The 14,395-nt window shown below is 27.0% G+C and overlaps 4 protein-coding genes across 4 annotated transcripts; 2 read left to right on the top strand and 2 right to left on the bottom strand.

The window, feature by feature from the left end:
* Positions 1-360: 360 nt before the first annotated feature.
* On the bottom strand, positions 361-3,028 carry LOC128960075 (uncharacterized). The gene is made up of 5 exons (XM_054306146.1): positions 1,905-3,028; positions 1,733-1,811; positions 1,095-1,620; positions 769-1,002; positions 361-382 (listed from the first exon to the last, which is right to left on the bottom strand). Exons 1-5 carry the CDS (start codon positions 3,012-3,014, stop codon positions 361-363), a joined length of 1,971 nt encoding a protein of 656 aa, XP_054162121.1. The 5' UTR covers positions 3,015-3,028.
* Positions 3,029-6,702: 3,674 nt separating this feature from the next.
* LOC128960073 (kelch-like protein 20) lies at positions 6,703-8,314 on the top strand. Its single transcript, XM_054306144.1, has 8 exons — positions 6,703-6,878; positions 6,957-7,039; positions 7,113-7,168; positions 7,318-7,540; positions 7,741-7,859; positions 7,952-8,029; positions 8,124-8,215; positions 8,291-8,314. Exons 1-8 carry the CDS (start codon positions 6,807-6,809, stop codon positions 8,312-8,314), a joined length of 747 nt encoding a protein of 248 aa, XP_054162119.1. The 5' UTR covers positions 6,703-6,806.
* Positions 8,315-10,141: 1,827 nt separating this feature from the next.
* On the top strand, positions 10,142-11,760 carry LOC128960069 (serine protease HTR4-like). Its single transcript, XM_054306139.1, has 4 exons — positions 10,142-10,306; positions 10,397-11,214; positions 11,317-11,488; positions 11,574-11,760. The coding sequence occupies exons 1-4, from the start codon at positions 10,281-10,283 to the stop codon at positions 11,758-11,760; spliced, it is 1,203 nt and encodes a 400-aa protein (XP_054162114.1). The 5' UTR covers positions 10,142-10,280.
* An 812-nt stretch (positions 11,761-12,572) lies between these two features.
* On the bottom strand, positions 12,573-13,350 carry LOC128959948 (uncharacterized). Its single transcript, XM_054305988.1, has 2 exons — positions 13,294-13,350; positions 12,573-13,170 (listed from the first exon to the last, which is right to left on the bottom strand). Exon 2 carries the CDS (start codon positions 13,148-13,150, stop codon positions 12,653-12,655), a length of 498 nt encoding a protein of 165 aa, XP_054161963.1. The 5' UTR covers positions 13,151-13,170; positions 13,294-13,350; the 3' UTR covers positions 12,573-12,652.
* Positions 13,351-14,395: the final 1,045 nt, after the last annotated feature.

The following is a 14,395-nucleotide window of genomic DNA, read 5'->3' as shown; positions in this document are numbered from 1 at the left end:
TATATATATACATTATAACTATATTATATCTACAATATGTAATGAGTGTTAATATTTGCGGATTAATTAGCTTTTAATAAAAAAAATAGTCAAAAGAAGACAAAATATTTATTGTTGTTTAGTATTATACTATTCAATATAATGTTTAACTTTAAATATTATAAAACTGTGTGAATACTAGTCTAAATAATTTTTTATGGCACTAAATATGATATAAATTATCATATTTTTGGTCTCTCTCTCTCTCACACACACACAGTAAATACCTAAAGACCAACAGTGCTGTCAATAGTGGACAGCAATGCGCAGACAATTACTGTCCGAAACAAATATTACAATAATTTGTCCGCTAATTGCAATTTAGGCCGAAAACAAAAATAGGCTAAATATATGTCACAAATTGTGTGAGTTTTTAAAAGTTTTTTTATTTAATCAATATTTAGTTTTTTATATCAAAGATAGGAAAGTTATACCACTAAACATTTTAGTATTTTTATTGTACGGAAATTATTTATTGTCCATCAAGTAATACTGATTTTTTTACAATAATTAAACGCTTTTTAATAATATAAGTAATTTTATAGTATAAATATATCATAATTAATAAATTTTAAAAAAACATTTAGTATTACTATAAAAATTTATTTGATTTTATTGACCAAACGTTGAAATAAATTACCCATAATTATATCAAATTTATTATTATTATTATTATTATTAATATTATTAGTGTCGTTATCAATTAGTTGTAGCTTATCTATTAAATACTCATAGCATAGACCTCCACTATCTAACTGTTCAATAGTATCTAATCTATTGGAAAAGTTATCATCATTTTTAACAAAAACATTATCGGGTGACCATTTTTCATGCATTTCCAAAACTGTCTTGAGCTCCGGCCGTTTTTTAGGCACCTGTACAACCATTTGTGACAAATGTTTATTAAGTTCTAGAAAATAACTGCACAACTGGTGATCCTTGTATTTTCCAATACGATTTGAACTATTTTTTTAAATTAATTAAATATTTTTTTTTAAAAATTATTGTAATTTAAATAAATATATTAATTATTATAATTCACTACAAATACATACTCAGTCAGACATATATCAAACAAGTCCTGACCAATACAGCCTACACTATAGATATCCGATTTTAGTGTAGCTTTCAAACCCCTACTAATTTCCGGTGCCATATATTTGGGAGTACCGGCTGCTATCTGTAAACTGTTAGCTTCGATAGCTATACCAAAGTCACCCAATCGGAGATATTGTGCCGATAGTTGTTGATGAATGTCGGCAAACAAAAAATTTTCTGGTTTAAGATCCCGATGAATGATATTTTCATGTTGTATATAATGGACACATTCGAGTACTTCCTTAAACAATTCGCACGACATATAAAACTCCAGCGAATCCATGGTTTGATCACTGGATCTGTTGAATATGTTTGATCTCATTTGCAGTAGATCTGCAAGAGTTGTACTACAATACTCCATCTGAATGTACAGCTGATTGTCTTCAATCCACGAGTTTCGGTAGTCGACAACGTATTTGGATTTGACATTTGCCAACCCCTGAGCTTCTTGTAATGCCTTTTGTTTGGTTTCATCGGAAAAATCTTTTTTTTTTAATTAAAATTATTGATAAATATTTTAATTTTTAAAAAAAAGATAATTAATTTGTAATTTTCAACATTAATATCCAGTGAAATAACTACATACTGTACATACCTTCTAACAAAATAGTTTTGATAGCAAACGGACGGTTATCTGATTTTTGTCTAACTTTAAATACCTGTCCAAATGCTCCCTCACCCAGTTTGACAATATCGACAAATAGATCATCAATTAATTTGACATTTAATTTATTAGTATTATTATTATTATTATTATTATTTTCATGATTATCATAATTATGTACGTATTTGTAAGTTTCAAAAGTCATACGACATCTTTGTCTATAATAATCCCGGATATTATTGAAATCGGTTTCTGAAATATCCGTACCATTTATTAGACAATAAATTTTATTATCCGTCACTAGATTTATGAACGACTCTTGACGTTGATACGATTGTAAATGGTACATGGTAGAAAATTTCAATGATGAACCAGCTAGATTAGATTTGATCAATTTTGGATGTATCACCGATACCACCGATAGTGAACCGTTGACTTCCTTACTACCTCCACCACAATAATACAACTTTCCTCGTTTGGTCAGAAAATAGGTGACACCCGCCGACCACGAGTAGCAAACACAGTGAACGTGTTTTAACTTTTTTATCAACTTAGGTCTGGCCAACGATGACTCGTGTCTATGTCCTAATTGATGATAATTATTGTCACCCCAACTATATACCCGACCCTTACCGTCGCCGACGCCGCCGGTTATGGCGAAGGAAGACATTTGTGTACAATAAATCAAATTGATATTGAGATCGTTGTCGAGTCTAAACGAAACTTTGATTGGCTTATCCGATATTGTTGTTACTTTCATTGACAGTCCGCAACCTAACTGTCCTCTATTGTTACTACCCCACGCGTATACATTTCCATCGGTTGTCAATGCCAGTACATGCGATTGGCCGCAACTTAACTGAACTATTGACGCGCTGTCTTCGGGAAAGATAACTTTATCGGGTTTTAGATAAACAGTAGGTTCTGTACGATTCCGGGCCAACTGTCCTAAACTGTTGAGTCCCCAACCAAATACCTGATGATTGCCGGTAATGGCCATAGCAAATGTCGAGCCGTTGACAAACTGTTGTATCTGTTGGCCACTGAGCTCAGGCACACATACCGGTTCAACGATCTGTTGTTTGTGACCCAAACCTAGCGACCCGTATTGATTGGATCCCAGAGCGTAGACTTTGTCGTCATTGGTAACAAACAACAGGTTTGGACCGCGACAGTCGTCAAACACGTAAAATAGTTTTATAGTTTCTATCAAATGTTGAGCTATTTTGTCGCAATTACTATAACCACTCAGCGATGTCATGATATTTGACATGTTTTTTAAAAAAGTTGAAACAAACAAATATTAAAGTAATATTTTAATCTAAAATAATAATAATAACAATAAAATAACAATTATTTCATAATAGCAAACAAAACAATATTTCAATATATTTTTTTAATTACAATATATTCTAGTCTACTATAGTATTAACTGATATAAAGTTCATAACAATAATAATTATCTTTTATTATATATATTGTGTGTTATTGTTTTGAAATTAATTTTTTACACTTTATTCTGTTAATCTATTTATATAGATATACTGTATATATTTGCTAACATTTAATCATTTATGACATTCATAGACTATCATTATCATTAATACTGTATAAGTATTATACAAGTATAATAGCATTTGAAATGCAATATATACAGTAAATTATGTATGCTAATTTTATAATAATTTGAAAATATTTATATTACAACTAAATTTTATTATTTAACTTAAATCATTTAATGATAAATTGTTGCAATTTATATTTTATAAATTTGATGTTTAAATTTTTTCAGTAAACTATAAAATATAATTTTATATTTATTTATGTTATAATTATAATTTATTTATATTTTTTGTCAAAAAATTTTCTGTGTTGTTTCCAACTTTTACTTTATTATTATTTGTAATTTTTCAAAACATTGTAATAAAAACAATACTTTTTGATAAATGATAATTATACTATATGAACTTATAAGTTCATAACAAATATACACGTTGTTATAAAATAATTTACTATTATTATCATCGGTAACATTAAGTAATGTTATAAATATAAATATTATTATTATTATTATTATTATTATTATTATTGTTATTGTTATTGTTTAAGTATTATATTAATTATTTTATTGCTGCATACAATTGTCAATTTTTTCGTTGTTGTTAACATTTATCATGTTTACAATAAATTATTTTTATTGTTTACAATAGGATTTATTACAATAAAAAATAATTTGATTGACTTTAAATCAAGGTCTATAATAATGAATTTGGTTTTGAAGTTATAGTATTATTTAAAAAAAAAATTAGAGATAATTGATTAAAAACACATTATTCATGATAATTGAATGAAAATATTTATAAAAAAATTATCTATAAATATAAAAAATATCTAAATTAACAAAAAAAAATTCCGATAAATAACAAAATCACTTTCTTTTCTTTGAAATAAATTTGCAATACTTATGACATTTAAATAGTGAAATAATTAATTTGTTTTTTTTATAAATATTATAATAATATTATAAACCCTGAATATACTGTATTGTAAATAAATAAAAATGTGATAATGCTTAAATTGTAAACACGCTAATAAACTATTTATCAAGTTTGATAAAATACTGTAAATTTATTATATTAAAATAAAAGGACAAATGTATAAATAGTTATGAAAACAATTGACATGAATAAACAATAAGGGGAAAAAATATTTTTATTTTGTTAATAATTTTAAATATACGGTATATACAGTATATATAATATAAATATTTTATTGAATATATAAATTCAATTTTAATATACCATAAAAAATTACTATGAAATATTATTTCTATATTTTAATACTAATAGTTATAATTATTAATAATAATAATATAATAATATATGATTTATAAACATACAAAAAACTTAATTAAGTTTTTTTTGTTGTAAACATGTATCTATTAGATATTCATTATATCAGTACCAATAGTTTTAACATTGATACTATACGGTACTATTAATTGTAAACCAGTAGACATTTCCCATGAATACACAACTGAAACTATACTATCGAGACGAGTGCGCGGTTGGATTAACGATACCTGTTCCCTGGAGTGCAGTCCTACCAACAACAAAGTGTGTATTGAAACCCGTTGTTTTTGTGCACCCGACTACTATCCTGTCACAGACGATGATAACGACCAGACTAACGATGAAAAAAAGTGTCGATTTAAAAATTGCGAATCAAATTCCGAGTGTATGTCAAACGGTGATTATTATCGGCACTGTCCTACTGATGGTAAACTCAGAAAATGCAAATGCGATACGAACTATGAGGAAAGCTCTGATGGTACCTATCTGTGCAAATACAAAGAACCAGGTGGCAAAAGTGTCAATCCGTGGACATGGGCCTGGGTTCCCATAGTTGTAGCGATCATACTGTTTTTGATTGCCCTATGGATTTGGTATAGGCGCCGCCGCCGACAAAATGATAAGAATGTCACTAATGCCGATGGACAGGATGGTAATGATGATGGATCCAATGATACTGAAAGCGAGATATTAGAGAGACCTAAACTAGAGTTACCTATTGGCAGTACCGGTAGTAGCACAGGTACCGGTAATCAACAGTTGCCATCAGTACCAGAGTTGCCTACTGTGCCCAATGCAAATCAATTATCATTTTGGAAACGATTGAATTTTGGTGGTTTGGGATCAAAATTGCAATCATAGTCAACCACTGTAAATAATTATATAGTAAATAATAATATGCCTGTACTTATTGTATAAACAATATCTAATATACTTTTGAATCAAAATTAATTTTATAATCTTAATTTTTTATTTATTTAATTTATCTATGCTTATAATATACACTACATTTATTTTTATATTTTGCAATAATTTACTATTTGTTACTTAATTTAACTAGATATTTTAGTTGGATTTTTTATTTTTACTATTATTATTATTAATCTAAATATTGTCAAAAAAAAAATATTATCATATATTTCATAATAAATAGCATTGTTTTTTTTAAAAAGTTTATTTATCATGGTTGATTAGATATTTATTTATGCCAAATAATACTAATATTATAATTTTTACTAAATACAAATTAGTATATAATAAAATATTTATTAGAAATTTTTAAACAATATTTTTTAATTATAACTGATAGCATATTGTAAATGTATTAATCACCAATTGTTGGACTGGCCTAAAGTCACGGCACTGTTATCTTTAGCACCGGCCGATCCGTTCGGCATATTTCGATTATTTAATACAATATATAATATTATAGAGTATATGAATGTATTTTTTGAATAGAAAATATACTGTAAATTAATTAAATAATTTATAACTTTATTAATTAAGTAATTAATTACTAGATTAACATTTGTATAGTAGATAATGCAATTAACGTAATATTAGAATATTTTTTAAAAAATTAATTATTAAAAATACTTAAAATATAAAAATAATCAATTACATATATTTATATCAAATAATAAAATTAATTAACTAATTAATTAACACTTGAACTTTAGTTATTATTGATATTAAATGTTTTTAATAAATATTTTTATATAAAAAAATAAATATAATCAAATTGATTAAAATATCATTTTACAATAATAATAATAATAATAATAAATTGATATTATAAAAATAATAATTTAGTTTTTTTTTTATTTTTGCTAATGTTACATTCAAATTGTTATTATTCAATAATTAAATTATTAAAATATTTTTTTATAGTTAATAAAACTTGAAACAAAAAAATATGTTTTCAATTTATAATTTAATCATTTTAAATGCTATTATTTGCTATAATAATAATAATAATAATAATAATAATAATAATAATAATGTAGACGCTTTAAATGTAACTAATAATAATTATACTAATACTAAACATTATAATTTGACTAATTATTTATTTATTTATTTTTTATTAGTTACAACAAAATTTATTGGAAAGTTTTATTTATATATGTGATGGAACTACAGATGATTTATTATGGGATTCAAAATGTTTTAAATATACCATACATTCAGATGTTTGGCAATCTATACAATCCATGTCCATTCAACGAAAATGGTTAGGCATGGTTTATTATGATAGAAAATTGTTTGCAATGGGAGGTCTAAATGTATGATGTGATAAATAAGCATAATAATTATTGTTGTTTTTAACATTTTTTTGAATAATTAATTTGAACTTGCTAAAGGAAAAAGTTTTAGACAGTGTAGAAATGTTTGATATACAGACAAATAAATGGAAATCAATTGCACCGATGAGAACAATAAGACAGTAATTTTTTAGATTTATCATATATTTTGTATTTTTTTACCTAATAATTAATTTCATAATTAATTTGTTATAGTTCATTTGATGCTGCAGTAATTGATAATACAATTTATGTATGCGGTGGACAAAATGGTAAATAATTTTTTTTATTATTTTACTTATTTAATAATTATATTTAACATGATCTAGTAATGTGTAAATCTCTAATTATACAAACCAAATGATTTAGTTAATTAATTTGAATGATTAAAATAAATATTTCTAAAAAACAAAATTTCCAGAAGTCAGTTTTAAATCTTGTGAATATTATACGCAAAATACCGATATCTGGTATTTTGCTACACCAATGACTACAGAAAGATCTGGTTTAGCACTGGTAGTACACGACGGCTATCTATATGCTATTGGAGGTCAAAATAAAAATAATGATAATTTAAATTCAATGGAAAGATACGATACAAAAACACAACAATGGACTTCTATGGATAATATGAAATCTAAAAGGTTAGTTTTATTTAAAAAAAAAACTATTTTAACAACTATGATATATTGACTATTTATTTCAATTTTGAAAACATTTATATTAAACATTTTATTTGTTATATATAGAAAAAATTGTATAGATTAAAAAACAAATAATTAATTAAATTTTTTAATGTTTTTTTTTAAAAAAAACATATTACAATACAAAAAAAACAATTTAGATGGTATGCATCGGGTGCATCATTTATGGGCAAAATATATGTGTGCGGCGGTTATGATAGTAATTATCTAAACTCATGCGAATCATTTGATCCAATTACAAATCAATGGACACCAATTGGTTTAAAACCCATTTTCTATATAAAATGCTAAAATAATAATAATTAATTTTTTTTTGATTTAATATTTTAATTAAAAAAAAAAAATTTTCAGCATCAATGTTACATGTTAGACGGGAATTCAAATTGCTTGTTTTCTATGACAATCTATATGCTATTGGTGGCTATAATGGTAATGTATATATATCATATAATATATAGATTTATATATTTTTATTAATTAAATTATTGTTAATAATATATTTAATATTTTGTTTTGTTTAAAGAAACGAGATTGGATACGGTTGAAATATATGATTATAAATCTAATCAATGGTATTATACAACACCATTGCCACATCCATTATGTGCATTCGGGGTATTATTTTTTTAAAAAAAATAAATTTATGTAAAAAATATTATATATAATTTTCTATTTTTTATTACTATCTAGGCTACTGTTATAACAAGTAATTAATTATGTTATTTACAATAATTTTCTAAAAATCTTCTATTATATATTGTTAATTAATAATGCTTTAAAAATATTACAGTAATATAAAATAATTTTAATTTTTATAATACTGTATATGAATATTAGAAATTATAAAAAGTTTTTATTGTTAAACAGATAGTAATATTTTATTAATATTAGCAAATATTGATATTATAACAATTGATAGACAATTTATCAAAATTTAGATTAAAATATTAATAAAAAAAATTAAAAATTAACTAATTGTATACTAAATAATTGAGAAAAATCAATGAGAAATATATGTTATAATGAATGTCAACAACAATAATGAAATAGTTGTCGTCGTCATCATTGCCATAGTCTGTCCGCCCAATGGTTGACCACTATTTGGTTTATTGTTGTTGTTTTCAGTATTATTATTACTTGTTGTTGGACTGACGTTAATAGTTATGGTATTGTTGTCCTGAGCATCGGCCGATCTGTTAGGGATTAGTGACTTTTTTACATAGCTATCACATTTCAAAAACTTTTTGGTCGATAGCCATTGTTTTTTACACGACTGGCCTATAACTGGTTTCTGACCACTCGGACTAATCTTTATCCGACAGTATTTGTTGCCATTGAAGATCAACAACTCGTGTCCTTTGCCAACACCACTACCACCACCGCCGCTACCGCTGCTGTTTTTGTCGGTAGTCTGTGTGGTAAACGCGGCCACAAATTCAATACTATCGTTGACGACACCAAACTTAGCCAACTCGTCTTCGAGTGTGGACACCGATGGGCGTTCAAACTCGACGCCCAACTCAAAGTGAAAACCAATTACTTGACGCGATTGTAGTACAAACTTTGTCCGCCGATCGACGGGATCGAAATAAGCGGCCAGCGATTTGCTGGCCATCCATTCGGAAATGGTTTGGTTTTCGGCACCCATTGACGATCTGAGACCTTTGTGCGGCATATATGTTAGTCCACCCCATTCTATAGTATAGCGAAAAAAGTTTCTGTATGTCATAAAATGTGTTTCATTCAAGTAGACACCGGTGCCGACAAAATCGGGAATCGACGCGTGTTGTTGTATGGTTACAGCCGATTCAATACGACCAGTAAACTCGTCGCCAAATATCAGCGATTCATAAAACGGACCGAACAGTTGTTGTTTATTGCCGCTATTGATGTCCAACAACCAGACCAGTTGGTCACGAAATATGGCAATCGACCCGTTTTTCATTTGGGTAATCGAGTCGATGATACCGTCGTCGCAGATATCACCGTAAGACAAGTCGATGATCATTAGTCGGACAGCGATTATCATCAAATACGACAACAAATTGTCAGTTAATAAACCACAACAACAATAATACATCAAATGAGATAATCGATGACCAAAAAAAATTGTGACCCAAAAAAAATTCAAACTAATAATAATTCAATGATGAAAAACTCAATACAACTGTTTTTTATTACTGTAAATAATAAATCAAATCAAATAATATTATTCAAAAAAATTATTGATTGATTTTGTTTTAAAGTTATATTATAGAAAGATATATTAAATCAGTCTATATTGTTATACTATTATATAATTTAAAAATAACCTAAATTTATATACAATAGAAATGTGTATATAAGTATAGCGAGACAACAACTAATTTAGTAAATATAACTAAATTAGTGTATATTTTATAAAGTTAATTATATATACAGTATATACAAAATAAATAATAAAATTAAATTCAATGCACGTGTGTTGTAATAATGTAATAATTAGTCAAACATTTAATGTTTGGTTTTTTTTCATAAAACCAATTTTAACTGTCATTTATTTTTTTTAAACAACAGTTAAAAACACAACCGTTTATAATCCCGTTTTTTACTGATTACTAGTCAATTAATTTCATCAAATAGTTTTATTTTATATCATTTGCATTGATTGATTGATTGTAAACTGTTAAAACACACTGTTATGTTTAGACTGTCATTTAATAACAGGTACTGTATTTTAAAATTTGGTATATTAATACTGTATTAATATTAATCATGAAAAATACTAATTGATTTTAATAAAAAAAAATTAAACAGCTGTACAGCAGCACTGGTATCATTGATTGCTACCAGACATCTATGTGAACAACAATGGACAACAAGTAGACGACAGCAGCAGCGACAACAACAACAACGATCAACACCAGTGTCTATAAATAATAGTCAATCTCAATGGAGACCACTATCATCACTGTCAGCCCTATTCATGAGATACGCTTTCCTATCGAATGGCCAACCGGTAGAGCCGTTCAGCATCGACTGGTTCAAACCGTTTGTGTCGATCAGGGCCTACGTAACCAACACCGATCATTCGCTGTTTACCGAAAACTATGACGGTCCGCCCTATATTTGGGGATCGGGTTGTATAATGCGGTCGTCTGGTATTGTAATAACCACATGCAATACAGTGGAAAACCTAACCGATGTATCGGTGCGTACATCCGATGGACAGGAGCACAGAGGACGAGTAACTATGCGTACACCTGAATTCAATTTGGCTGTCATACAGCTTAGCGAAACTAGAGATGACTGGCCAGTGATATACAAACGTAATATTGTAGACACAGAGTTACGTGTAGGCGAACCGGTGATGACTGTCGGCAACATTATTGCCGGTGTCTATAACTATGTCTCCGAAGGCATTATCAATAATCCGAAACGTGACAAATGGGAGATACCCAACTGTCCCAATGCTATTGACGATCAACTTCACACTCTTATACAGCATACGGCAAGTGTTCGAGCGGGCGACGGCGGAACCAGTGTTGTGGACATGGATGGCCGGGTCATTGGCGTTAATATTGTCCAATTTCAGCCGACGGTAAATGTCTGTCTTAATATAGAATCAATTGAAAGTATGTATGATTTATTGATTATTGTTTGTGTTGAAAGAAAGATAATTGTATTAATAATAATTATGTCCACTCTCCCTCCCCTTCCCCCCCCCCAAAAAAAAGTATATATTAACTATTATTTGACGCAACGAGCACTGAACTTTGGACTACTGGTCTATTGGTACGATCCGCAGAACCGGCAGTTTTTCGAACAAAACGGCGTACCGCCCGAACTATTGCCCGACTATTGCGGCATTTTGGTGGCCGAAGTTTTTGGCCAACGAGATCCCTCTGTGTAATATATGATTTTTTTTTGTCACCCGATTTTCAATCACATTGTTAATGTTTTATTTTATATATATATATATATTTTATGATAGACGAAACCTTGCAAAGTACAACATTATAACTCATGTCAACCGATTTCGGGTACAATCCATGGATGACCTGTATCGGGCACTCGAACAACAAATGTCTATATCGGTGACCGTAGGCCAGGACCTGATAGTACCGACCGATTGGTTTATTGTTAGCAAAATTGATGATAATGATACCACTGTTGTCTAAAATTTAGATTAATTTTATTTTTTCTTTAGTTGTTTGTCTTATTAATATTATTATTATCTTTAGTTATCAATTGTATTGATATTATTTTTCTCTCAAAATGCTGTTTATTATTTAAAAATGTCTTTTATTTTTGCACTAATTTTTATTTGCCAAACTTTTTGTTGTTTGAAATGTATTTTTATTCATTAATTATTATTGTATTTTATATATAAATTATAGCTACACTTTTTTTTTGTTGTAAATATTAATATTGCAATTTGTTTTTTAACTAAAAATTTGTTTTAAAGTAGTGTTTTATTTTTATTTTTTTATAAAACTATTGCTATATTTAATGAATACTTATAACTTATAGAGAGTATAATGAATAATTTTTTATAATTTTAATATTCACAGTATATACATTTGTTTTAAAGTATATGATACTGATTTTTTTAGTATACATGTATATAAAATATATATCAATAAAATAGTCTTTAATTTTAGTACAAAGGTTAGTAGTGTGTAATCATTATTGATTTATTAAAAAACTTTGAAGTATTAAATAAGATATTTGTAAACAGATATTAAGTATACAGTAATACAATAAACAGGTGATAAAAAATACTATTGAATTATATATTTAAAAAAAATTGTTGATAATTACACAATCATATGTAATTTTTTTAAATATAAGTACTAAATGAATAGATTTTAATCAAACTAATTGAAAAGTTAATTTAAAATAGTTTTATTATATAAAATAATTATTAAAAAAATACACAATTATTTTAATTATGTTTGCAAATTTTTTATTATTAATAATAAATACTATTACGGTAATACAATTAAATAAATATTTAAAAAATAATTAATAAAATATTACATATATATAGACATAAATTATAACATTAGTTTAACCATCAATTTCATCGACAGTTAGAAATCCGTCCATATTTTTATCCATTCGGTTGAACTCTTCGGCAACGTTGCGACCATCGGCTGTCTGTTTAACGGCCACATAGGCATTGAGCTCATCTACAGTCACTTTACCGTTACCATCGGTGTCGATACTATTGAACACATACTGGGCATCTAATTGTCGGTTGCTTCCGGGAGCCGATGATATCAGTAGTTGTTGGTAGAGATGTTTTTTCGTACATCCCGACACCACATTCCAGCACCACATAGTTGAGTCGCCTTTACGGCACCCACCATCGCAATTGCAGCCAACAACATTACATTTACCGACACCGCAATAATAACTGGCTTCTGTACAGTCCCAACACCTTTCCACTGATTTTGAATCCTCTTTGCATTTCAAAGCCACATAACAGCACTCACCGTTTGTGAGGTCTATTTTGATCATAACTATCATCGATAGTAATAAACTGCAAACTAGTAAACCATTCATTGTTTTTGTTGTTGAATAATCTAAAATTTAAAAATATAATTAATAATTAAATATATTTGTTAAACTTATTATTAATAAATATAATTAATAATAAGCATATATTAAGCATATATACTAATTATTATTATTTTTATAAAACTTACCTAATAAACTTAATAAACTTTTTTTAATAACAAAAAAGTAATAATTATTTGAAGTATAATTTTTTAATTCAAATCTCTCTATATTTATATGATTTTTTTTTATTATACATTAAATCTGTTTCTTATTTTTTAGGTAATAGTTTATCAAAATAATAAAAACAAAAACAAAAAATTAGATAATTTTCAATTAGTTATTGCTTTCAAATTGCTTAATAATAATAATAATAGGTACTTATGAATAATATGGGAAAAACACATGAGACCTATTGATAATATTTTTGTTGCCTAATCATCGTTTAATTTACAGTATTAGCTAACACACTATTATACTTATGAAATCTAAAGTATTATAATTTTATTTATTAATAATTATAAAATTGATTAATTAGCTAATATTACAATTAATTATTATTATCTAGATTTCAACTTTAATATTAAATCATATTATTTTTATGATTTATTTATTGAAAACCATTTATTTTATTAATTTTGTTTTTTCGTTTGTTAACTTATCATATATTACTATTAGAAATACAAAAAACTATATGTATAAACTAAAATTAATTATTTCATTCACTACTTATTGTCAAAAAAAAATTATTATACTAATACAAATATAGGATTATTTTTGGATGAATTAAAACACTTTATTTAATGTATTAATCAAATTGTTTTTTACAATAAAATAATTCACAAATTTTTGTTTTATTATTAGTTTTTTAAAAATAGAAGTACTAAATATAGTTGATATTCACAAACTAAATATTTTTTTTATGAAACTAATAATAACTTTTTTCTCAATCATTTAGCATCTGTGCTATTGGGGGAGGGAGGGAGGGTGAGGGTGGACGACATATCGTAATCAAGCATTTTTGGCATTGGCTTCCATAGCCTCAAACAGATGGCCAATGGCCACAAACATGTCGTGCATCTGATCCGAAAAGACTTGCCAATAGTGATGATCGCTAACTTTGCTGTTCAACTCAATCCATACTCCAATGGGAATACCGACTACCAGTGCTACCAGAGCCAGAAAGACACCCACTATTTCGCTCATAGATATGGGATATTCAATATATAAACTAATACAATAAGTTTTTAG

The sequence above is a fragment of the Oppia nitens genome, unplaced genomic scaffold (assembly GCF_028296485.1).
Source record: "Oppia nitens isolate AA-2021 unplaced genomic scaffold, nextdenovo-longstitch-racon4-pilon3 scaffold4_pilon_pilon_pilon, whole genome shotgun sequence".
Lineage (NCBI taxonomy): Eukaryota > Metazoa > Arthropoda > Arachnida > Sarcoptiformes > Oppiidae > Oppia > Oppia nitens.
The sequence above is the reverse complement of the archived record's forward strand: the minus strand, read 5'-3'. Positions and strand labels throughout refer to the sequence as shown.